Source organism: Chionomys nivalis, chromosome 4, assembly GCF_950005125.1.
Source record: "Chionomys nivalis chromosome 4, mChiNiv1.1, whole genome shotgun sequence".
In the NCBI taxonomy this organism is placed as follows: Eukaryota; Metazoa; Chordata; class Mammalia; order Rodentia; family Cricetidae; genus Chionomys; species Chionomys nivalis.
The window spans coordinates 43,488,840-43,514,650 of NC_080089.1; the positions used below are offsets into that span (position 1 = coordinate 43,488,840).

A 25,811-nucleotide genomic window follows, 5' to 3' on the forward strand; every position below is an offset into this window, starting at 1 on the left:
GGTGGCAGGCACTGCGTGGATCAAGCTGGCAGCTAAACTACAGAGAAGCGAGTCCCGTGCGTCTTGCCACACACACACACTCTTCGTCCTTCCTTTCCTGCGCCCCTGCCCTGTAAGTCTTGCCCCTTTTCTTATTAGGGTCTTCGCTGCCCAAGGAATAGCCCAGAGTAGGACACAGAACGCCAAGAGGTCCCTCTGCCACGTATCCCCTTCTGCCGCCAGGTTGCCACTGAAGCAAGTCTCATGGCAGACCTTGGGCTGTCCTCTGGAAGGGGAAATGGTAGCCTGTCTCCCTTTGCACAGTTGCCTCCCTCAGGCAACAAACTTTCTACCTTGGGACAACCTATAGCCTTAGGCCCTAGAGCTGTGGACCAGAGCTCACCCTGGCCAGAGTCTTCTGTCATGGCAGAGTCTTCTGCGTTGCTAATCACACCTCCCAGGGCTGTTCTCTTGATAGTTCAAGCGAACAATGCCTAGCCTGGGTGTGAGGGGAATGTAGGGCATGTCAAGAGCCCATGGGGCTGCGGCTCTCTGTGTATTGGGGCGACTCAAACCTTCCTGTGAGCTTCAGCGTCTAGCAGCAAAAACAGAGGGGAGGGCACTGTCTTGTCTCACTCTGTGGACTGGTAACCCTCTCATTCCATTCCCACGTCAGCCCTACAACAGTAAAGACGGTTGAGGAGACGAGAAGCTGGGGGACCATGAGGGAGTTGAGCAGAGGGTGTTATACAGGACAGGATGGCACACAGCTCTAGGAGGTGGGCAGAACCATCCCTAAGCAAGCCAGGCAAGGAGGCTGAAGGGCAAGGGTCCCGAGGTGTCTGGGACAGCAGGAGGAACAGGTCGATTGACGGAGATGGCTCAAGGGAAGAGGGAAGGAGAGCCCTGGTGATACGGCTGGGGCAGCAGCAGGTCTATAAGGGACATGCTTCAAAGATTGGGCTATAGCACTTGTGAATGAGCAGTGGTAGGGCATGATGGGAAAGGAAGCATCTGTAGAGTCTGGGAAGATGGTTCCCAGCGTAAGTATGCAAGCTTGAGGACCTGAGTTTAAATCCCCAGAACCCACTGAAAAGTCAGGCATTGTTGCCTGAGCCTATAACCCTAGTGAGGGGAGGCAGAGATGGGGATATCTGTGGAGCTCATTGGCTGCCAATCTATCACACATCAATGAGAAACTGTATAAGGTGGTGCCATCCTTCAGATGGTACCATGTGTTCATAGTCTCTCACCCCAACACGTGCACATGCACCTCACGCAAGCACACAAAATAACAAACAATAAAGGCAGCAATCAGGGACCACGAGTAGATTTTGTCTGCAGCTCCATAGCAAGGACTTCAGGGAAAAGAAAGTAATTCAGAACTGTGCCGAGCGCTTGACCATCTCTCGTGCGACAGTTACTATCAATAGACAGGAGGCACACGTGGCCTGAAGTGCCCTCGGCTACACCCACAGGGAGCAGCAGATAGCCCAGGGATGCCCCGGCCAGGTCTGCCTGTGGCCTGGGAGCCTCCCTAAGGAAGTGGGCGATTCCTTCTCACCTAGAAATTCCTTGGGGTGAGAGGAGGTCCCCTATGCACCCAATGGCAGTGTCCTGCTGGGTGGGACTAAAGGCAATGCCACACAGGGAATGACGCCGAGGCCACAAAGTACAGAAACTTGCGGTCCCAGCGCTTGGCCGCCATGGAGGCTGTCCTGTGTGACGAGCAGAAGGGAGCCTGGTTCGACTATGACTGGGAAAAAGAGAAGAAGAACCTGGAGTTTTATCCCTCCAACCTCACCCCGCTCTGGACTGGCTGCTTCTCAGACCCTAGTGTCATCGACAAGGCTCTGAAATACTTGGAGGTGAGGGACAGTGGGCGGGGTCTGGCATCCGGGAGGCAGGCCCCTCCCTTCCCTGCTGGCAGTGCCTGTCTTAGCCTGCAAGTCTCGCTGAGGCCACTGGGAGCAGCCGTGAGGCAGGAAGAGAAGGGGCAGGAGGGGCAGATCTGCCTCCCTGAGGGCCCTGCGTGCTTGGCTCTGGCTTCAGTCACCGCCCACAGTCACAGCGACGCTGGAACCTTCTAGGACAGCATGACCTTGACCTACCAGGACGGCCTCTTTCTAGCCGCGGGATTTTCTGTGTGGAGGAGGCAGAGAGTATCCACCAAGGCCTGACCAAGGTCATAAGGGCGGTTAGGCTTGTTTTGGGAGGCACGAACAAGAATACAGGGCCTCTCATCCTCTCCTTGACTCTCCCCCCTCCACCCCGTCCAGTGAAGTCCTCAACTAAGGGCCCATGGATCCATGGGTACAGATAAAAGGTCTGAGGGCCTACCTGGGGGAGAGTAAGCTCCTCTGCTCAGGGTGAGGACTTTGTATATACAGAGCCTGGCTGGTGGGGTGGGGGGTCTAGCTTTAGCTAAATCAGTTTCCCTCGGACCTGGGAGGTGGCTTTCCAGCTCGCCTAGAATTGAATCAAAACCAACTTTTTCACTTATTCAGTCAGCAGCGTATGAGATGAGGCGGCAAGGGCATCCCACTGTCTCCAGAACCTTCTTCCCTAGGTGAGGCAGTGCCAATCTCCCGACAGCACATTCCGGACTGTGACGGCCCCCAGTGGCCACTCTTGGTCACTGCAGAGACCGGAGTAGTGCAGAGACCAGCATGTAGTGATAACACACTATGATGGCTTCATTATGACATCTTCAAACACATATGTAATATATCTTGATCATATCCATTTCCATTACCTTACCCTGCCCCCTCCCATGACCCTCTGACGCCCTTCCTCTTCCAAACGAGTCTTTCTTTCACTTTCGGGCCTCCCTTCCAGATGACTCATTGAGTTTCATTAGGGTTGCTTCCTGGAGCAGAAATAAGAGATTCTTTACAGGAACATGGGCGCCTTACCAGGGCTACACTATTAAAGAAAGCATCTTGTTCCATAAATCCTCAGGGAAGTCTGGAGCCTTGTGTGTCCCTCCTCCTCCACCTCAGGATGTTGACAGGCCCAGTCTGGTCCAGGTTTTGTGCTATGAATTCAAGAGAGCAGCCCCCACATCCTAGCTGGAAGATGAGTGTTGACAGCCGTCCACCCACCCTCCAGCTCTTACAGTCTACCCTCCCTCCCCTGGGGTTTCTCAGGCCTTAGCACCAGTGACATTGATGGCTGAGTTCTCAACAGTCTCTTAATCTCGCACTTTGACCAGCTCTGCGTCTGCAGTTGCTGTTGCCCACGGCATAAAGAAGGTTCTCTAGACTGAGGGGTGTGTACACCTTTAATTCCACCGTTTAGCAGGCAGAGGCAGGTAGATCTCTCTCTCTCTCTCTCTCTCTCTCTCTCTCTCTCTTTTTGGTTTCTCGGTACAGAGTTTCTCTGTGGCTTTGGAGTCTGTCCTGGAACTAGCTCTTGTAGACCAGGCTGGCCTCGAACTCACAGAGATCCACCTGCCTCTGCCTCCCGAGTGCTGGGATTAAAGGTGTGCACCACCACCACCCAGCCTAGGTAGATCTCTTGAGTTTAAAGCCAGCCTGGTTTATATAACAAGTTCCAGACCAGCCAAGGTTATGTGGAGAGACCCTGTCTCAAAATCAAGCAATCAGACACAATGAAACATCTCTGGCAGAAGCATTAGTGAGGTGTAAACATCATTGTCCCAAGGGCGGTATCTTGGGCATAGCATGTCCATCTCACCAAACGGCTGTCGCTTCCCCAGCAGGCCCTATCGCTTCCCCAGCCCAGGGCTTTTGACCAGGTTCTCAGCATCAGATGAATTCCTTCCTGGGTCACAGACCTCAAGTCTAATCAGGTAGCCGTTGGTTACACCTACAGCATATGTGCCACTATTTCACCGTGGGCACAGCTTGCCTGACTGATCACTGGTATAGCATCCAGAGTCCACAGCTGAGTAAGACCTTCCCATAAATCTGCATAGCACCTTCCCAAACTATGAAGTTTAGCCAGCAAAGGAAGCTCCCTGATTAACAACTTATTGTGGGTGAGTCGCCCTTATACAACTGCTTGTCCTCAGTATGAGCCTTAGAGTTTCCAGTGCTGCGACAAAACACCATGACCAGAAAGCAGGTTGGGGAGGAGAGGGTGTATTTGGCTGGCAGTAACTTCAGCATTGCTGCTCATTACTGAAGGAAGTCAGGACAGGAACTCAAGCAGGGCTGGAGGGGGAGCTGTTTACTGACTTGCTTCCCCTGGCTTGTTCAGACCATCTTCTTTTGTAAAAAATATTTTTTAGTTTTTTTTAAATTTATTTATTATGTATACAGTGTTCTGTCTGCATGTGTGCCTACCCACCAGACGAGAGCAGAGGAGAGGAATATGAATGAAGTTCAGGTGAACATCTAGGGTGAGTGCTTGGATCTGTTGTTCCCCAGAACATACAGCCTTCTGAGGCTTCAGGGAGCAAGGTATGTGGGCCCGTGGGAAAATCCAGAATGGTGACTGGTACACCCTGAGCTACATCCCAGGGGAGAGAACCCCCCAGAACAGGGTCTGGGGCCCTCGGAAGTCTGGCCTCTCCCCAGGAAGGATTTAGCTAGACAAGTAGAGGGACCTTAGTGTTCTTGGACCACTGTGGTGACTGGCTGGCCTCAGGAATCCAACCAGAACTCCTGAACTGCACAGTCTGAGTCTACTTTCTTCTCCTTTCTTTTCTTCTCCTTCCTTCCTTCCTTCCTTCCTTCCTTCCTTCCTTCCTTCCTTCCTTCCTTCCTTCCTCCCTCCCTCCCTCCCTCCCTCCCTCCCTCCCTCCCTCCCTCTCTCTTTCTTTCTTTCTTTCTTTCTTTCTTTCTTTCTTTCTTTCTTTCTTTCTTTCTTTCTTTCTTTCGAGACAGTGTTTCTCTGTGTAGTTTTGGAGCCTGTCCTAGAACTCACTCTGTAGACCAGGCTGGCCTTGAACTAACTCACAGAGATCCGCCTGCCTCACCCTCCTGAGTGCTGGGATTAAAGTTGCCACCACCGCCCGCCTGGCTGGAGTTACTTCCTGCCATGATGCCTGTAAGAGTGGTCTCACTGACCACCTGGGCGCCTTTGCTTCCTCCTCTGGCTCCATGTTCTACGTCATTAACCTTTTGCCCCTCCACCCCCATCACTGTCTTCTGTCATAGTACACTGGGGCAGGCGGTTCTTGGAGGTCAGGGCTGGGACATGGGTGGGTCCTTCCTGAAGCTTTTTCAAGTGTTCAAGTCCCATTCTGGGAATGAATGAGTCCCCACTGCCCAAAGTACCCCACATACCCACGGTTGTGGTGCTGGGGAGGAAGGCAGGTGAGGAGTTCATTCCGACAGAAGGAGGCCTCCCCAAGACTCCTGTCACTTTAGAGTAACTGGGCGTTGCCGTGTCACCCTGAGGGAGGAAGGAGAGTGTCACTGGGGCTGACTGTGTCCTTTGGTTTCTTATAGCCCCTGGCATCATGTATGAGTTCTCTTTTGAAGTCAAACTCCGCCAGGCAGTGGTGGCACTCGCCTTTAATCCCAGCCCTCGGGAGACAGAGACAGGAGGATCTCTGTGAGTTCAAGGCCAGCCTGGTCTACAAGAGCTAGTTCCAGGACAGGCTCCAAAGCTACAGAGAAACCCTGTCTTGAATAAAATAAAATCAAGCTCCACAAAATTGTTTCCTGAAGCCACTGATTTTGAGCAAGATTTACTAAACTAGGTCCATGATCGTTTTGGATCTGCCCTAATCAGCTTTAACTGTCAGCCTGACTCACCCTAGAGTCACCTGAGAAGGAAGTCTCAATTGAGAGGTTGCCCAAGTGGATAGGTCTGTGGATGTGTCTGCGAGGGGTTGTCTTGGTTGTTACTTGATGTAGGAGCGCCCAGTCCACTGTGGGTGGCCCCATGCTCTGGGCTGGTGACCAGGAACAGTGTAAGAGGGCTAAGAGGGAGCCTGGGAGCTGGCCAGCAAAGCCTCTGCTACATAGTGACATAAAAGCCAGCTAAACCACATGAGACCCGGTCTTACTGCGTAATCACACTGAGGTAGATAAAACTTATTTATCAAGGGTTTGCAAGGGAAAGGGGACGAACTCACAAACGCAGAGAGAGGGCAGAAGTCACCACTGATCCTACGCTGTCTCTCTGCCGTCCTGGGTCTCCCCTCACGCTGAGAGACCCAGAGCAAGAGAGTGAGTGCACTTTCTCTTACAGCTTATCAGCGGACACGTAGAACCTCGGACCATGCCCAAAGGGCCGGTCCCCCAAAAGCTAATTGGCTGAATGGATTCCCACAACAAAGTCTCAAAAACACAAAGCAAGAAAACACCACTCCCAATAGCAAGAAAAATCAGAAGCAGAGGCTTCAAGAGGTGAGGCCTGGAAAATGTCCTGAGTGCACTGAGGGCAGGCTCTTGAGGAGACAGTGGGATACCAGTCTCTCAGTGTTGATGTGGCCTATGACATAAGTACTTTGTTCCACACACGGTCCTGCCAGCATGTTACCGGAAGCCCAGAGTGATAGGATCATTCAATCTTGGACTTTCACTAAGTCACTCTAGAATCATAAACCAAACATAACCCTTTCCTCTTTAGAAGTTAATTACCTCAAATATTTCATTAATTTAAATGAATTAATCAATACCCTGAAATTTTCTATTAATATAGTTGCTACCAAATATACAAACCCTGTCTGAGTGATGCTTTCAAAGGAATTTTGTGCTTCCAGACATTAAGTACTTAGGACCTGGAGACTGCTTGTATTGGTATGGGTGACTGCTTATGTAAGATCACAGTATTAAACCAGGCAGTGGTGGCACATGCCTTTAATCCCTGCACTCGGGAGGCAGAAGCAGGTTGGTCTCTGTGAGTTCAAGGTCAGCCTGGTCTACAAGAGCTAGTTCCAGGACAGGCTCCAAAACTATAGAGAAACTATTTCGAAAAACTAAAAACATATATATCACTGTATTAGATCCGACAAAGTATCTTTCAACTAATAAACCTAATAGCCCTTGCAGCATGTAATTAAGAAATCACTATTAACCGGCGATGGGTAGCTCACTGCAGACCTTAATGCCACTCAGGAGGCAGAGGCAGGTGGATCTCTGTGAGTTTGAGGCCAGCCTGGTCTACAGAGAGAATTTCATGACAGCCAGGGTTGTTACAAAGAGAAACTCAGTCTTGAAAAACTAAAACAAAACAGAAGAAAGGAAGAAAAGAAAGAAAGGAAGGGAGGAAGGAAGGAAAGAAGGAGGGAGGGAGGGAGGGAGGGAGGGAGGGAGGGAGGGAGGGAGGAAGGAAAGAAAGAAAGAAAGAAAGAAAGAAAGAAAGAAAGAAAGAAAGAAAGAAAGAAAGAAAGAAAGAAAGAAAGAAAGAAAGAAAGAAAGAAAGAAAGAAACCACAATCAAGTTTCCCATTAGACTTTGCTCAGGGCTCCCCAGACCCAAAACAAATTTAACAGAATCTGCCCAGAGGCCACTAGGGGGCGCTGTCTTCAGCCCCTGAACGCCTACCCCGAGTCTAGGGAGGAATTTGTTCACTGCCTTCTGCTTTCTTGTTGCTTCAGGTCTTGCTCATGCTCACAGTCCCCGAAGTGCCCATTACAGCCCCCATAAACAGGAAATCATTACAGCCCCCATAAACAGGAAATGAAATAGTCACCAACCAAAATTAGTAGAGATCTCAAAATAGATGAAGATACATTCGTTCTGCCAGTGGTGTGCTGGTTAGGGGTGAGACTGAAGCCCAGCCAAGTGACCTGCGTGGTGACACGTGCCTACAGTCTCAGCAGTTGGAAGGCTGGGGCAGGAGGATTTTGAGTTCAAGGTCAATCCAGGTCACTTAGTGAACCAGGAGCGAATCTTTAAATTAGAGGAAATTCTGGGCTTGGTAGCCAATCAGACCCCAGAGGCTTACTTAGGAAGCGGTCTCCATGAGGCAGACAGGAACATTTATGGCCGATAAAAGCATGGAACGGAACGGTGTACGTCAGCAGAACTCCTCTGCCCATGTTGGCATTTTGTGCATGGTCCGCTGAGCAAAACTGATGTTAGACTTATCTTGACCCACGTTTGATTGCTACAAAAAGCTAAATTTAAATTTTTAATGATTTCAAGTCTATGTATGTATGCAGGTGTGTGCTCGAGTGTTCTCAGTTTGTGCACATGTGTGAACAAGTCAGTTCTGGGGATTGAACTCAGATACTCAGATCATCTGGCTTGTCAGCTTTTCCCTGGGGAACTGTCTTACTACCCCACTCCACCCCACCCCAGAGTGACAAATACCGCCTTTTTTAAAAATAGATCCTATCACTGAGCACATTTCTCAAGGAAGTTTCTCAAGAAAGGGAGCATGGAAGTTGCTTGTTTTTGAGACAGAGTCTCCCTATTTAGCCCTGGTTATCCTGGCATGAACTCACAGAGATCTGCCTGCCTCTGCCTCGGGAGTGCTGGGATCCACGTTGTGAGGTGTTTCTTATATTTTTGGTTGTAAGCTTAGCTTTTAATGGCTGAGCCATCCCTCCAGCCAAGCGAAGTGTTTCTAAGAGCAGCTAAGAGCTGGTTTGCAGGCACCCTGCTTGACTCTTCCACTTGAACAGGGTCTAAAGTAGCCTAGGCTAGCCTCAGACTTCCTATATAGCTGAGACTGCAAGCCATGCCTGACTCCCTTCTGAAGTTTTCTGCATCTTTTAGTGACTATGACCTTTCCATTTCTATAACAAAATCCCTGGAACCATTCAACTCAAAGGAGGAGGTGTGGGGGAGGTGTGGTGCACTCTTTCAATTCTAGACCTTGGGAGAAGAAGCAAATGGATCTCTATGAGTTCTAAGCCAGACTGGTCCACATAGTGAGTTCCACATAACAAGGTTACATAGGTGAGACCCTGTCTCAAAAAACATATTAAAAAAAAAAAAAAAAAGAGGAGGGAAGGTTTCTTTTGGCTCATATTTTCAAATGTTACCATTTTTTTTCAAGACAGGGTTGTTCTGTAGATTTGGAGCCTGTCCTGGAACTAGCTCTTGTGGACCAGGCTGGCCTCAAACTCACAGAGATCCGCCTGCCTCTGCTTCCCGAGTGCTGGGATTAAAGGCGTGCGCCACCACCACCCAGCTAAATGTTGTAGTTTATATTTGGCCCAGTTGCTTTGGAGTCTGTGATGAGACAGAAAGGGGAAACACATTTATGGATACATCCCCAGTGCCCACTCCCTCAGCCAGGTCCCACCTTACAGTTTGCACCCCCTCCCAATGATAAGCTATCCTAGTCGCGAAAACACTGATAAGGTCAGAACTCTTATGATCCAACCGTCTCCAAGAGGAATCGCATCTTTGAACACTGTTGCATTTGGGGACCAAGGCTTCAGTACACGAGCTTGAGGGACCATTTCAGATCCAAAGCAGAACGACGGCATTCAGGGATTCTGTGGCGTGTGTTATCACGTTAACCACAAGACAGATGGTGCTTCCTCTCAGGCCGTTTTACAGCAAGCCATGGTCTGTAATCACAACCAGGCCCTGAGCACAGACCGTGGCTTCCTGGATCAGAATACAATCTGACTGACATCATTGTCTGAACTTTGAATTTGCTTGACTCTGAAGAGTTAGGCCCCTGTGGATAGCCGCCCTTCAGCTTTCTGGCACGATCCTCCTGATGCCCACCATAATAATTGTTCTTGTGTCCTGTTCTGTGCCAGAGTGCTAAGCGCTCCATGGCAGCCATATTGTCCACATCAATTTAATCCTATCTGAATAGAAGAGCAAAATCCTAGGGAAGAATTATCAACCAGTCTGTTTGACATTGTGAATTCCATACTAAGGCCAGAGAAGTCCCTTAGGATGGTGACCAAAAGTGATGTCTGGGTCCAAGGAGTTAAGTCACTCTCTTAAAATTGAGAGACTGAATCATTCATTACATTTGGCCTAAAGCTACTTAGTCCCCCTACAAACTATAAGCAAACTCAGTGAGAAATCAGCTCTGTCTAACTGGAGGGAAGCTCCTCACAGGTAGCCCATCACAAGCCGAGACCTGCTTTCAGTCCACATCAGGCAGCTGTGCAGTGGCTAAGGTCTCACTGACATTGCTTCCTCTCGCTGTTCATAAACTTGCCTTGCAGGCAGCGGGCTCAATCTCTCTAACCCTTTGTGCCTCAAGTGCTGCCTGGGTCCTGAGTCCTCCTCTGCTCAAGTAAACACAACTCAGTGTAATTTGTCTGGTTTTTCTTCCAACAGTGACAAACACAGATGGCCGCCAGCCTCAGCCCTGCAGGAAAGAACAGGCCAACCACAGAGCTCAAAAGTGACAGCTGCCAGTAGGCTCCTTTCTGTGCCATCTCCCTTATCCCTGTGCCTACCCCTACCCCCACACCCATTTCAGGCCCGAGACCTGGACGGCCTACACTGTTGTGTCCTTGAAGGAGCCTCCCAAGGTCTCTGTGTCTCTGTCTAACAGCCGTCCTCGCCTCACGGCTTGTTTGCCGCCACGTGAAGGCATGAACTTCTGGATGCCTAACCCTGATGCTTCAGCCCGCACCTTCCGTTGGTTCTCTTTGGGGACTGAATGCTTCCGTGTCTTGGCAAAACCTTTCACTAACTGGTGCCAACGTGTCCCTTCAGCCTGTCCCACAACCTCCCCTGTCCTGATGCCACGTCTCTGGACGCCCCATATGGTGGCATGGCATCCTGGCTGTATTACTCAAGACTCACTGTGGTATCACCCTGTGGCGGATCTTCCTGACCCATCCCCTGAAAGGTTGTCCTGTGTCCCCACAGTGTTCCCTGTCCACTGTGAGTTTGACATCACATTGGAGACTTGAGTCACTGTTTAAAATGTTCAAAGAAGTGGTCCCTTCTGACATTAGTGACTTGGGAGCCAAACACAGACTCTAACTCATACATAGGTGACCTCAACTGTGGCCCTGGCCCTTGGGTGCCCACCCATAGGACTCTGAGGAAAGTTCCTGAGCTTGTGACGTCGGCTGGGATTGAGAAGTGGAAGAGATGAGCACTAATGGTGGCTGAGGGGCAGAAGTGCCAGTGGCCCAGACAATGGGGCACACCCCACCTCGGGCTGCCCCACCTCACGGCCTGGACTTTGCCTGACCTGGGCAGGCGAGTGTAACCGCGCTCAGCAAGCCAGAGGTGCCAGGACTTGCTCTTTCAGTTCCCGTCACAGCCACCATACCCGGGGTGATGTGGGAGCTGTACCTGCTGCTTCTGCTGGGACTGGGACTCAGGTCCCAGGAGGCCCTGCCGCCACCCTGTGAGAGGTAGGAGTTGGGGGAAGCGGAATGTAGAAAGGAAGGCCGGGGTGGAAGGCTGGGATGAGAGCTCACCCTCTGAGGGCCAGCCTCTCAGAGGGGAAGGAAGTTGGGCTTGTGGGGTAGGTCCTGTGCCAGACACCAGACTTACTGTGTTGGGGTGACCCCAGAGCTGCTGACCACAGCCCACCTTCTGTGCTGCTGGCCAGAGTTCACCATCCAAGCTGTTCCTCCGACTGAGCAGGGCCGTTCCCTTCATTGTTCTAGCAAACCTTTTCTATCCTGGAATGAAGGGAGCCGAGGGCCTGCCAAGAGACTGTGAAGTTCAGCCAACCCTGCTGCTCTCTCTGTGCCCCAGGGCAAGTCAAACCTTTTTCCTGAGCCCAAGCTTCTACCAGCGAATACACAGATGAGGGTACCATTCTGCCTCCTGGACGTGGAGGCTGTCGTTCCCTCTTTCACATGGACTCAAGAAGTTCTCACCCCACTTCCACAGCACCAGCTCTTGAAAGAAGGCTAAAAACAGAGCATAGGAGGGAGAAAAGCCAAGAGAAGCCGGGGAGCTCAGCAAGGAGTAAACAGAGGGTGTTATGAAGGAGGAGGAGTCTCGGAGGAGGCAATGAACAAGCCATCTTGCAGAAGGAGCAGAAGGGGAGCTGCCAGTCTGCAGCGCAAAGGCCCCTAGGTGTCTTTCAATGGCCACAAAGTCCCATGTGGCCAGGATGGAAGTAGGAACAGGACATTAGGTGGCGATAGCTCAAGGGAGAAGGATACCAGTGTCCATGCTCCGGTGGCAGGACTCGGGCAGGGCAGAGTCTATAAGGGATGGCATTTTGAAGACTGAGTTGTGGAGACTTGTTGGTGACCAGCTGTGGAGTACAGAAGGAAAGGAAGGATCTGGAATGGTTAGCAGAACTTGTCTGATCAGCGTAGTCGGGATTTCAGGATGGCTCTTTGATCCAGTCTCTTGAGTCCTGTTAGGATGTTTACAGAGAGTGTAGCGCAAGCGCCAGCTGCTTGTCACTGCTCTACCTGGGTAGTCACATGTGTGCGAGGGGAGGAGAGCCACTGAAGGTACAAATGAACAGGGCAGAGTCCAGGAGAGAAGACACTCCACCTTCCAGCTGTCCCCTCCCAGGGCACAGGCACATGAAGAACTGCCAACCAGGAGGCTCCCTGAGCCTCAGTGTTGAGTGTCTTTTTGGGAGTCTTTCACAGGGACCTCTCCGGGTCTCCAAAGGTTAAGCTGATATCGTGTGGCCTGTTTAAGTCACAGCATTCATCTAAGATACCCAGTGTGCTCCAAGTCCCATGCACACACCCACCAGGCAGCACATTCTGTCATCTTAGCCCTGCACTCTCGGGTGGCTCGGGGGCTTGGAGAGGAGCAGCTGGGAATGCAGCTCTTGTGCAGTCCACGCTTTCCTGCTGTGGGATGCAGGGCTGAATGGCCTTCCTCTCCGGCTCCTGGCAGGTTATTGCTGAGCCCTGGGAATTTCTCACACAAGTCTGTCCTTGTTGCTCTTCCTGGGCCTTCATGGATCACGAAAATAAGGTGACCTGTGGCATGTCCCCAGGGAGCTTGCGCTTCCAGGGTGCCTCAAGATGAGGGTAGCTTCTCCAGAAGCACAGAATATGTTAGAAACTGGGACCTTCGGTGGTGGTGGTGGTGGTGCGCACCTTTAACTCCAGCACTCAGGGGTCAGTTCGAGGCCAGCCTGGTCTACACAGTGAGTTCCAGGATAGCCAGAGCTACACAGAGAAACCCTGTATCAAAACAAAAACAAAAACAAACAAAAGTGCAGTTACAAACATAGTGATTTTCTGGGTTCTAGCAAATAATGGAATCTGAGGAGACCCTGGGACCCTGTACGTATGCACAGCGAGGTGGCACGAGGACCCCCTAAGCTTACAGTTGTCCTCGTCATAAAGGAAGGGCTGCTCTCTTAACCCGCGTGTGGAATCTGTGTGTCTCCAGGTGCTTGCACCAGAATTAAATTGCAATTGGTGTTAGTGTGTGATTTAGGAGAATGACACCAACCCCTTAGGGGACTGTTCAGAAAACAAAAGGACAAAAGGCCAGGTGATGAGCTGGAGAGACGGCTCAGAGGTTAAGAGCACTGGCTGCTCTTTGAGAGGTCCTGAGTTCAATTCCCAGCAACCACATGGTGACTCACAACCATCTGTAATGAGATCTGGTGCCCTCTTCTGACCTGCAGGTGTACATACAGAGCACTCATGGAGTGTGTGTGTGTGTGTGTGTGTGTGTGTGTGATGAGGACATTTTTATTTTTGGGTGACCCCAGGGTTAATTTGGTACTGAAGGATACTTGTGCCAGTCACACACAGTGCACACCTTTAATCCCAGTACTCAGGAGGCAGAGGCAGGCAGATCTCTGTGCAAAATGAGTTCCAGGACAGTCAAGCTACTACACAAAGAAACCCTGTCTTGAAAAAAAAAAGGGGGGGGGGGCAGAAGCAGGTGAACCTCTATGAGTTCCAGGCCAGCCTGGTCCACATAGTATGTTCCAGAATAGCCAAGTCTACATATCAAAACAAATGAACAAGAAATGAACAAGAAAACAAACAGAATAGTTGTGCTGTGGTAATACTTAGTGGTGGGATTTTAAGATGATGGATTCAATTCCTAAGGAACTGACTCTTGGACACATAAGACAAAGGATACCAGTAAGAAAAAGCAGGGGCAGAGAGAAGGGTCAGATCAGTGTATAAGAATACACACTACTCTTCCAGAAGGTTGGAGTTCAGTTCCTGGTACTCATTCCTGGCAGCTTGCACCTGCCTATAACTCTAGCTCCAAGTGATCCAGTATCCTCTCTGACTCCTTGGACACCTGCTCACATGTGTGTGCATGCATGCCTATGTGCACACCCATGTGCACACACACTCTAGGATGTGGAATGTAGCTTAGTGTGAGTGAAGCCCTGGGTCTGATCCCGGTACTGTATGATCAAAGCATGGTGGCACCTACCTCTAAACCCAGCACTAGGGAGGTGGAGGCAGGAGAATTACAAATTCAGTCAGTCTGAAGGTCATCCTCAGCTATACAGCAAGTTGGAGGTCACCTTGGGCTGCGTGAGACCCTACCTCAGGCAAGATGGCTCTGTGAGTCTCGCTGTGTGGTCCAGGCTTACTGCCAACTCTCGGTCCTCCTGCCTCATCCACTCAAGTATGGGATTATGGGCATGCACCACCACTCCAAAGGGATTGCTCACCTACTGTGGAGCAAAGATCGGGCCTTGAACCAGCGGCCTTTGAATACTTCTCCAGCATAATTGCTGATACTTTGGACTGGAAAATTCTAGCCAGTGAGCTAATTAGTAGCTTACTATCAGCTATTCTAAAACTAAAGGGCACAAGATAGTGTGGACACCTGAAAGACTACGGCATCCTGGGAAATGTTGGAATAATGCTCTCTGGGAGAGGGCTGTGCCCTACGGACACCCTCCGTGGATCCACAGCTTGTCTTACGAATGTGTGTTCAAAGGTGAACGTGGAGCATGCTGTTTTAATTGAAGGAAATAAGAACTCAACTCCATGGGCTGAATAAGACCCTTTGTCATTGAATTTGTATTTCCCCAACTCTTGAGCAGAGGTTCATGGTCTGGTCATAATGGTCAGGCAGAAAGATAACGGTGTAGTTGATAGAGCACCCGTCTATCATGCAGGAAGCTGACCCCAGCACTGAATAAATGGAACAGAGTGGTTCATTCCTATAATCCCACTACTCAGGAGGTGGAGGCAGGAGGATCAGAAATTCAAGGTCACCTTTGGCTCCATTTCTAGCTCAAGGCCAGTCCAGGACGCAGGAGGTGCTGAGTTATGGCATAATTAAGGAGAAGGAGAATTCAGACCGGCAGTGAAGACATTTGTCATGTACTGCAGGGAATGGTGAGAGACAAAAGATGTGGAAGGCTGGCTTGCACACCTTCACACGTGTGTGCTCACACTCAGCCTTTGGGGAGCTCTGAAGGCCTCTGCTTTTCCAGGTGATTTAGAGAGCAGGTACAAGAGGATGCTGACCTGAGCAGCCAGTTCTTGAGGGGAAGGGAACAGTACAGCTGTTTCTCTACCATCTGAGCTTGTCCTCGCTCACCTCACGCCCTGGCCCCAGTAGCGGGACTGTGGCTACGCGCGCCAGGAGCCAGGGCAGTTCCCGAGCAAGGAAATGAGGCCGTGACTAGCAGCCTCCGATTTTTTGTTTGTTTGTTTTAAAGATTTTTTTAAATATTTATTTATTTATTATGTATACAATATTCTGTCTGTATGCCTGAAGGCCAGAAGAGGGCGCCAGACCTCTTTACAGATGGTTGTGAGCCACCATGTGGTTGCTGGGAATATTGAACTCAGGACCTTTGGAAGAGCAGGCAATGCTCTTTTTTTTTTTTTTATTTTTTTTTTTTTTCAGGCAATGCTCTTAACCACTGAGTCATCTCTCCAGCCCTTAAAGATTTTTTAAAATTGATTTTTAGTCGGGCGGTGGTGGCGCACGCCTTTAATCCCAGCACTCGGGAGGCAGAGGCGGACAGATCTCTGTGAGTTCGAGACCAGCCTGGTCTACAAGAGCTAGTTCCAGGATAGGCTCCAAAACCACAGAGAAACCCTGTCTCGAAAAACCAAAAATAAATAAATAAATAAATAAAATAAAATAAAATTGATTTTTATTGAGCTCTACATTTTTCTCTGCTTCCCTCCCTACCTCTCCCCTTCCCTTCAATCCTCTTCCATGGTCCCCATGCTCCCAATTTTCTCAGGAGATCTTGTCTTTTTCTACTTCCCAGGCCTGCAATTTGAAACCAGCTGCTTCAAACTCTAAGCAGCCTAAAGGCCCTCAAGTTTCAAACTGGTGTCTGAAGTGAGGGTGGTCTTATTAGATTGTACCTTATACGTGAAGCCTGATTAGTATCAGAACTGAACCGCCCGCTTCACAGCTGTTCTGACCTTGGCCAAGATTCTTTTTTTTAATTAATTAATTAATTTTGGTTTATTTTGTTTTCTGAGTAGGATTTTTTTTTCTTCTGTAGCTTTGGAGCCTGTCCTGGAACTCACTCTGTAGACACCAGGCTGGCCTCGAACTCACAGAGATCTGCTTATCTTTGCCTCCTGAGTGCTGGGATTAAAGACTTGTGCTACCACTGCCCAACTAATTTTTTTTTTTTTTTTTTTTTTAGACAGGATCTCTCTATGTAGTCCTGGCTGTCCTGGAACTCACTGTGTAGACCATGTTGACCTCAAACTCATAGAGCTCTGCCTGCCTTTGCCTTCCAAGACCTGTGATTAAAAGATGTGTGCCATCATGGCGGGCCCATACTTTATTTATTTGTTTGTGAATTAATTTATATTTAGGAATGTAAATACACCCCATGCATGCAGTGCCTGTGGAGGCCAGAAGAGGGGTGTCAGCACCCTGAAACTGCAGTCAGAGACAGTTGCGATTTGCCATCTAGGTGCAGGGAACCGAATATAGGTCCTCTGCAAGAGCAGCAGATGCTCTTAACTGCTGAGCCAACTTTCCTGGCCGCTGGCCAAGACTTTTATAACAGCACCATGCTATACATCTGGACATTTCCACTTAGCATAGAACTTACATAAAGGACACAGTTATGGGATCAGTCAGATTATGGGAGGATTTGAAAGCATTGATGAAGACTGGTATGGATTTAAAGAAACAACCAGTCTGGCTTACTAACATTTATGGATACGTTTCCACTAACTTGATAGCCCTCCCTGGTCTATGGTTGTGCCTTAGGTGAACAACCTTGGTGGAACTACTTGGTTCAGAAACTACTGCGGGTCTTCTCAGGCCAGCCTGTTCCTTTGGCACTCTGTCCAGGGGATGTCTTGCTCCATCTCCCCGTGTATTTGAGACCATTAGTACCTGTGTCACCAAATGAGTTACACATGCTAGGCAGTTAAACTTCCCACCACATCACAGTGACATTCAGCTTCATTATAGACAAGTCTGCTAAAATCACAGAGGAATTTTCTGCGCCTCCTCTGAATGCCAGATATGGTGTGCAAGCATTGACACTGGATGGGAGTCGTGTGTGCTCATTAGTTCATTATTTTCTAGATTCCAGGTTGGTTGGGAAGAAAATCAGTCACCCTATCTCAGTCCACATGCTTGGACCAAATCTGGTTCCCATGGTGTGTCGTTATATTACAGAGCCAAGACCTCCCTCAAGGGTCCTCAGAAGAGCAGCTGTCCTTCTTAGGGTTCTAAGAGGTGTGTCTTCTGCCTTTGGAGTAAGGCAGGTCAGAGTGTGTGCCTATTGTAAGCCTCCAGAGAGTACGGTAGAAGACCATGAGACTGTCCCATGAGCCCTGGCAGCTGGGGCAGAGGGCACTGCCCATAACCACTTGGCTTCAGTATTCATTAAATAACCATGAGGCCCTGCTGGGGCAGTACAGTGCCCATCCCCCGGTTGGCTCCTGGCATTATCTAGTATTATTCATAGACTTGGCCTGAGCCTCTGTTGTAATGAGGAGCAGCGGCTGCTTTTCGTCCCGCCTGGCTCCTGCCGCCAGCCTAGCTTATCCCCAGAAATAATTACACAGAAGCTATATTCATTTAAACACTGCCTGGCCCATTATCTCCAGCCCCTTATTGGCTAACTCTCACATATTAATTTAACCCATCTCCATTAATGTGAATCACCAATTGACTGTGGCTTACTGGCATGAGTCTAACCAGCATCCATCTCGAAGAGGAGAGCCATGGCGTCTGTCACACTTCCCTTCTTCCCAGCATTCTGTTCTGTCTACTCTGTCCACCTAAGGGCTGCCCTATCAAAAAGGCCAAGGCAGTATCTTTATTCAACCAAAGAAGGCAACACACAAACAGAAGAATCTCCTACACCAATCCTCCACTTTACTTTTCAAACCTTTGTTCCCCTCCTGGGAGATATCTGTTTGCTATAATTAATACATCTTTCCCTCTGAATGCTTCTCCTCATCAAGAGTTAAGTCCAGGCTGAGCTTGGTGGCACACATTTGTAAATCTCAGCACCCAGGAGGCTGAGGCAAGAGGATCTAGAATTTGAGGCCAATCTGAGCTGCACTGTAACAATCTTTGTGAGTTCAAGGCCAGCCTACTTGGCACAGTGAAACCCTGTCTCAAAAACAAACACAGAAAATAACAACAAGCCGGGCGATGGTGGCGCACGCCTTTAATCCCAGCACTCGGGAGGCAGAGGCAGGCGGATCTCTGTGAGTTCGAGACCAGCCTGGTCTACAGAGCTAGTTCCAGGACAGGCTCCAAAGCCACAGAGAAACCCTGTCTCGAAAAACCAAAACCAAAACCAACCAAACAAACAAACAAAAAAAAAAAAAAAAAACAAAACAAAACAAAAAAAACTAGAGGCACCTCATCAGTTAAGAGCACCTCCAGAGATCTTAGGTTCAGTTCCCAACATGTCCATTTGATGTGATGTTATTTGGTCTGCTGGTGGCCTCTGGGGACTGTATCCTTTCCCACACCTGGGCATGTGCATATGAATGCAGTGTCCTTAGAAGTCAGAAGAGGGCCGGGTGGTGGTGACGGCGCACGCCTTTAATCCCAGCACTCGGGAGGCAGAGGCAGGCGGATCTCTGTGAGTTCGAGGCCAGCCTGGTCTACAGAGCTAGTTCCAGGACAGGCTTCAAAGCTACAGAGAAACCCTGTCTTGAAAAACAAAACAAAAGAAAGAAAGAAAGAAGGAAGGAAGGAAGGAAGGAAGGAAGGAAGGAAGGAAGAAAGAAAGAAAGAAAGAAAGAAAGAAAGAAAGAAAGAAAGAAGCCAGAAGAGGGCATCAGGTTCCCTGGGTTACCAGAGGTTGTGAGCTACCTGCATCACCAGAATGTACTCTAACTGCCGATACATGTCTCCAGCCTGTCCCTCCCTCCCTCCTGAGTGTCACTGTAACCCAGGCTGGCCTCAAACTGTCATCAGTCCACCGGCCTCAGTGCTGGGAATGCAAGTGTAAGCCCCCACGAAGAGTCACAAGAAACATACCCCAGTGTTCTACATTGGTACAGTACTTCTTGTCCCAAAACAGCACTTTATGGAGTTTTGAACATTTTCATTTACATTCAAGTTCGCATAGCTGCTTTCATGACCCCCTTTAATATCTACAGTGATTTCTGGAAAGTGATTTAATAGTTCAGTTTGTCACTGGCTATCTGCCAGCAATTTGCTATGCCCTATAAATCATTTTTATAAATGTATTTATCATGTATATAGTGTTCTGCCTGAATGCCAGAAGAGGGCACCAGATCTCATTACAGATGGTTGTGAGCCACTATTTTGTTGCTGGGAATTGAACTTAGGACCTCTGGAAGAGCTGCCAGTGCTCTTAACTTCTGAGCCATCACTCCAGCCCTAATAAAGACTTTCTAAATAAAAATTTGTGTGTGTGTGTGTGTGTGGAGAGAGGTGTGTGTGTGTGTGTGTATACCCCTCTGTCTACTTACTCCTTTTTTTTTTTTTTTTTTTTTTTTTTTTTACAAGGTTTCTCTGTGTAGTCCTGGCTGTCCTGGAATTCTCTGTAGATCAGGCTGGCCTCGAACTCAGAGATCTGCCTGCATCTACCTCCTGGGTTCTGGGATTAAAAGCGTGTGCCACACCCATCTTGGGGAAGATTTATTTATTTATTTTTTTTTTTTTGGTTTTTCGAGACAGGGTTTCTCTGTGGTTTTGGAGCCTGTTCTGGAACTAGCTCTTGTAGACCAGGCTGGTCTCGAACTCACAGAGATCCGCCTGCCTCTGCCTCCCGAGTGCTGGGATTAAAGGCGTGCGCCACCACCGCCTGGCTTTGGGGAAGATTTATTAAGGAATTTCCACAGCCAGGCCTAGAGACACATGACTTTAATCAGGAGGCAGAGGCAGGCAGATCACTCAGTTGGTGGCTAGCCTGGTCTACATGTCAAATTCTAAGACAGCCAGGGCCACATGAAGAAGACGCTGTCTGTCCCACACCCAGATCCATCTACTGACCATGCAACTGTCTCTGCAGCCAGATTTACTGCCACGGGGAACTGCTGCACCAAGTTCAGACGGCGAAACTCTACCAAGATGACAAGCAGTTTGTGGATATGTCACTCACCGCATCTCCAGGTAAAACTACCTTGCCTTCTCCTGAACCTTCTACCTAAAGTAGGCAGATGTGGGAGCAGCACAGGCTCCCCTGATCAGGGGGTGTCTCAGGGTACTCCATTGACCCCTCGGTGTCATCTGCTCTCCAGATGAAGTGCTGCAGAGTTTCAGACAGCTGGCCATGACACACAACAACAGCATCCCCAGGGAAGAGCTTCAGAAGTTTGTCCAGACACACTTCCAGCCGGTGGGGCAGGAGCTGCAGTCCTGGATCCCAGAGGACTGGAAAGAGAGGTGCCCCTCCGGAGAGAAGACAGGTCAGGGTCCCTCTCTTGGGGCTGCCTCCCTGAACACTGTGGCTCATCTCTTCTAGGCCTCAGTTCTTGCAGAAGATCTCAGATGCCAAGCTGCGTGACTGGGCAGGGCAACTGCACCAGATCTGGAAGAACCTGGGAAAGAAGGTAACAGTGGCTTAGGCCTGCGACATGTCCTGAGCCTGCTTCATGGTCTGACTGACTGCCCCCGGGGGGTAGGACAGAGCCATGCCACAGTCCTGATCCCTAAACAGAAGCCTTCTAGAAAGCATGGAGGGAACATCTGCTTTAACCCCTCACCTCCTCTAGGGAACCACCCATGCAAACCAAGCTAGGGGCTACCCAATGCTGCCCTTGTCCCACAGCTGTTCAGTCCTAAAGAAACACAGAGAGGCTTATATTAATTATAAACTGTTTGGCCTATTAGCTCAGGCTTATTATTAACTAGCTCTTTTGTTGTTGTTGCTGCTGTTTTCAAGACAGGCTTCTCTGTGTAACAGTCCTAGCTGTCCTGGAACTACCTCTTGTAGACTAGGCTGGCCTCGAACTCAGGGAGATCCACCTGCCTCTCCTCCCGAGTATTGGGATTAAAGGCCTGCGCCACCACCACCCGGCTTAACTAGCTCTTATAACTTAAATTAACCCATGCTAGTCTTCACTGCTCCTGGTCTTCTCGACTGTGCCTGGGGAAGGAGCATGGGTTTCATCATTCTGGAAGGGGGACTGGGAGAGAGTGTTTCACTTCTTTGACTTTAGGTGGCAGCAGGGGTATTGGGGGGATTAAGGGAGATCTCTACTAGCATCACCTCATCCACTTAGCTTCATCCGGGTCACAACAATGGATACTGCCAGTGGTTGCCTGCCTGATGCCATGCTGAGTGGCTTGGGCTTCAGTATACCATTAAGTTGAGCCAGGACCCCAGAGGCTGGCAGGTGGGGAGTGAGGACACTAAGACTCTCAGAAGCTGGCCTGGACTACACAGCAAAGTAGCAGGAACAACAGAACCAGCCTCCCCAGCCAGGCTGCCAGGTCCTCTGCCCCACTCCCTACAGCCACCACTGGCTGATGCTAGCTAGGATCCCCTGTGCCCTCTTTCTTGACTCCAGATGAAACCAGAGATTTTCAAAAACCCCGAGAGGTCCTCCCTGATCTACTCAGAACACCCCTTCATTGTGCCTGGAGGACGTTTTGTTGAGTTCTACTACTGGTGTGTGTCCATGTCTGGGAGGCTGGGGGCTCATAGAGGTAGTTGTGGTGGGGAACCCAGGGCTAGCACCCTCCAACATGGGCGTGCAGGGCAGAGGGTGAAGGCTGGATGATGTGTGCCTCCTCCTTCTGCCAGGGATTCCTACTGGGTGATGGAAGGTCTGCTTCTCTCTGAGATGACCTCAACAGTGAAGGGCATGCTGCAGAACTTTCTGGATCTGGTGAAGATGTAAGGAAGGGTTGTAGGCAGGGAGCTGGGCTTGCCTTGGTGCTGGGTCAGGAAGCATCTAAGCAGACCCCCTCTTGGCAGCTACGGACATATCCCCAATGGTGGACGTGTGTATTACCTGCAACGGAGCCAGCCCCCACTCCTGACTCTCATGATGGATCTGTATGTGACTTACACCAAGGACATCAGCTTCCTGCAGTGGGTATCCTGCCCATGCTGGCCTGTAGGCATATCCTATGCTGGAGACTCCCTAGGAACAAGGGCAGTAGCTATGTATGTGGTCTGAGGTGTTGCCTACCCCACCCCAGGGAGAACATTGGAACCCTAGCCTCGGAACTGGACTTCTGGACCGTGAACAGAAGTTTGTCTGTGAGCTCAGGAGGAAAAAGCTATATCTTGAACCGTTACTATGTCCCTTATGGGGGACCCAGGTAAGAAACTGGCCTGCCATCAGTCCCTTGTCTGCTCACTCGGATGTGAGCATCTCTACGACTTAGAGCTGGAGGGGGTGACTTAGCTTATCAGATGTGCCCTGAGAGCCTTAGGCCACCCCATGCTGTGCGTGTGTCAGGGACACGGGGGCGGGGGTTGAATCAAGATGACTGAGCCTTCTGGTTGACAGAGTGAGTGGCTTAGTACCTGTTGATGTCATGCTGTTGCTCTTTGCTAGGCCAGAGTCCTACAGCAAGGATGAAGAATTGGCAACCAATGTGCCGGAAGGTAAACAGGAACAGGAGGAGGAAGGACCCATGGGATGGCTTGGAGCCTCAGCGTCTTTCCAGCTTCCATCTGTGGCTGCTTAACCCCTCCAGTCAGTGCTGACTTGCGGTTGCTATTCTGTCCTTACAGGGGATCGAGAGACTCTGTGGTCTGAGCTCAAGGCTGGGGCTGAGTCTGGCTGGGACTTCTCTTCACGCTGGCTTGTCGGAGGCTCAAACCCTAATTTACTTAGCAGCATCCGAACCAGCAAAATGGTACCTGTTGACTTGAATGCTTTCCTGTGCCAAGCAGAGGAGCTGATGAGTAACTTCTACTCTAGGCTAGGTGAGCCCCCGTGAGGGGAGACTGTCCAATGTGGGGCTCCCACATCAACCTTGGCCCTGGAACTGGAGGCAGGGCTCCCGAGCCAGTTCAAGCCTTCACCTTGATGGAGCCCGCCCTTAGCTTCACACGGCTGTCCTTTTTGTTCTGTGAGGACCTCTGGAAGGGGATACTCCAGTGCATCAGATCTCTCTCCATTCCCCAAAGTGTCCCTTAGCTCCCTCAGAGCAAGAGTCATCAGAATGATGAGCCTGGGAGACAGACCAGCACGTCCCTGGGAGCTGGGCAGGAACCACTAGTACAAAGAGCCATGAATTCTAGCGCGTGCTGGGGAATCACAATCCTTATCATCAGGATTCTTAGCCTGTGTGGACACCACATACGGAAAAGGGCAAAGTAAAGACATCTAAAGCCAGGACCCAAGGGCAGTGCCCAGTGTCCTGCTGGTCAGACTAAAAGGCAATGCCACACAGGGAATGACGCCGAGGCCACAAAGTACAGAAACTTGCGGTCCCAGCGCTTGGCCGCCATGGAGGCCGTCCTGTGGGACGAGCAGAAGGGAGCCTGGTTCGACTATGACTGGGAAAAAGAGAAGAAGAACCTGGAGTTTTATCCCTCCAACCTCACCCCGCTCTGGACTGGCTGCTTCTCAGACCCTAGTGTCATCGACAAGGCTCTGAAATACTTGGAGGTGAGGGACAGTGGGCGGGGTCTGGCATCCGGGAGGCAGGCCCCTCCCTTCCCTGCTGGCAGTGCCTGTCTTAGCCTGCAAGTCTCGCTGAGGCCACTGGGAGCAGCCGTGAGGCAGGAAGAGAAGGGGCAGGAGGGGCAGATCTGCCTCCCTGAGGGCCCTGCGTGCTTGGCTCTGGCTTCAGTCACCGCCCAGTCACAGCAATGCTGGAATCTTCTAGGACAACAATATCTTGACCTACCAGTATGGGATCCCGACCTCTCTTCACAACACAGGCCAGCAATGGGACTTCCCCAATGCCTGGGCGCCCCTGCAGGACTTAGTCATCAGAGGTAGGAAAGCAAGCAGCTGATAGGCCCAGCCCGCCTCTCCTTCCCTCCAATCCCAAGCCCTGAATTAAGAACATGGGGGCCCACAGGTCCAGAAATCTGAGGGCCCACACACCCTTCCTGCCTGGGGAGAGAAAGGCCCGTGCTTCTATTCTGCCCAGGATGGAGGTCTTTTGAGTATTCAGGCCTTATCTGGGTTGGGTCTTAGGTTTGGCCAAGTCAGCGTCCCCCCGGACTCAGGAGGTGGCTTTCCAGCTGGCCCAGAACTGGATCAGAACCAACTTCAAAGTCTACTCCCAAAAGTCAGCAATGTATGAGAAGGTAAGCAGCAGGCTGGGGTGTGCCGGTCTCACCAGGGTCTGGTTCATGAAGTGTGTGCGGCATTGCCAGTCCCTAGACAGCACAGCCCGTACAGTGCGACCCCCAGTGGCCATTCTTGGGCACTGCAGGGGCCTGAGCAGCAGCCTGGGGCATACTTCTGTTCCTTCCATGGTTGTTGCCCCTATAGCTAGAGTGGTTGGCTTAGCAGCAGTACCTACCTATAACTCATGCTTTTGTCCTTAGTATGACATCACCAACGGTGGACAGCCAGGTGGAGGAGGGGAGTATGAAGTTCAGGTGAGTATGCTGGTTAACACCATTATAGGCAACTCCTGGGATCTGGGGTCCCCAGAACATGTACGTCCCCTTAGGTCTGAGACGCCCAGTACTGGGCCTCTGAGGAAGGATTCTGAATGGTAATCATTGGTGCCTCTGTGGCCAGAATCACTGGGAAGAGGGTATCCCCAAATCAGGACGTGGGAGTCTTGTGATCTGGCCTCTCTCCAGGAAGGATTTGGTTGGACCAACGGGCTGGCACTGACGCTTTTGGACCGCTATGGTGGCCAGCTGACCTCAGGAACCCAGCTAGCTTCCCTGGGACCCCACTGCCTCCTGGCGGCCCTTCTCATCAGCTTTCTGCTACAGTGACCACAAGGAGAAGAATGGCCTCACTGTGTGCACTCCTCTGGCTCCACACCCACCCCCTAGCTGTCCTGTTCAGTGCACTGGGACCAGAAGTGACCAGGAGGTCAAGATTAGGGACTGGATTCCTACCTGTAACCTTCACTAGGGTGGAAAGCCCTACTCTTGGGAAAACCGAGCCCAAATGCCTGAAGCAGCCCACTGGGAGCCACATACAACCTGGGCTTCCACACACATGTACATGTCAAAATGCTTTTATTATTGTTCTGCTGAAACGCTTACAAATACTGCAAAACACCCAGCCAGGCCCAGCGACCAAGGTCCAGTGCTGGGGAGGGGAGGGAGGTGGCTTAGTGTTAAGGCATAAAGGCTGAAGCCAGCCAGCTGGAGACTCGATCCCCCATTCTTTTCCCGTCGCCTCTGGGAACTGAAGGGAGGGTACCACAGCTCAGGGCCTTGCTTCTGCCCTCCACACCCACAGCTCAGGACTCTTTCTGGGCACCCTGAGCTACCCTCCTTCCTTATTGGGAACTGGTCCTGTCAGAACAGGAGGACAGAATCTTAGCTTCCTCTTCCCTCAGTGCTGCTGTTCCCCTGGTCTCGGATCCCCGAGCACCGTCCCTTCTGGCTCTAAGCAAGGCACAGCGGAAGGGAGAGGCTGGACTGGGGGCTGGAGACAGACTGCAGCAGGGAGGTGGCGTTTCCTCCTGCCAGGTGACACACCCCCAGGCCTGGGTTGGAGAGACGATGGCACG

The 25,811-nt window shown here is 50.6% G+C and overlaps 1 protein-coding gene across 1 annotated transcript; it reads left to right on the forward strand.

Moving 5' to 3' along the window:
* The first annotated feature begins 1,685 nt into the window (after positions 1–1,685).
* On the forward strand, positions 1,686–25,305 carry Treh (trehalase). The gene is made up of 16 exons (XM_057768356.1): positions 1,686–1,847; positions 11,040–11,197; positions 20,203–20,303; positions 20,432–20,576; positions 20,656–20,743; positions 21,704–21,804; positions 21,940–22,032; positions 22,114–22,230; positions 22,341–22,463; positions 22,703–22,752; positions 22,882–23,076; positions 23,547–23,764; positions 23,985–24,096; positions 24,302–24,414; positions 24,658–24,711; positions 24,922–25,305. Exons 1-16 carry the CDS (start codon positions 1,686–1,688, stop codon positions 25,060–25,062), a joined length of 1,971 nt encoding a protein of 656 aa, XP_057624339.1. The 3' UTR covers positions 25,063–25,305.
* Positions 25,306–25,811: the final 506 nt, after the last annotated feature.

Bases quoted from the DNA above. Each gene is read 5' to 3' on its own strand.
- Treh (XM_057768356.1), top strand. From the start codon at position 1,686: ATGGAGGCTGTCCTGTGTGACGAGCAGAAGGGAGCCTGGTTCGACTAT. The intron at 20,577-20,655 runs GTGCCCCTCCGG...CATCTCTTCTAG, and splicing joins CCAGAGGACTGGAAAGAGAG to GCCTCAGTTCTTGCAGAAGA. The intron at 22,033-22,113 runs GTAAGGAAGGGT...CCCTCTTGGCAG, and splicing joins TTTCTGGATCTGGTGAAGAT to CTACGGACATATCCCCAATG.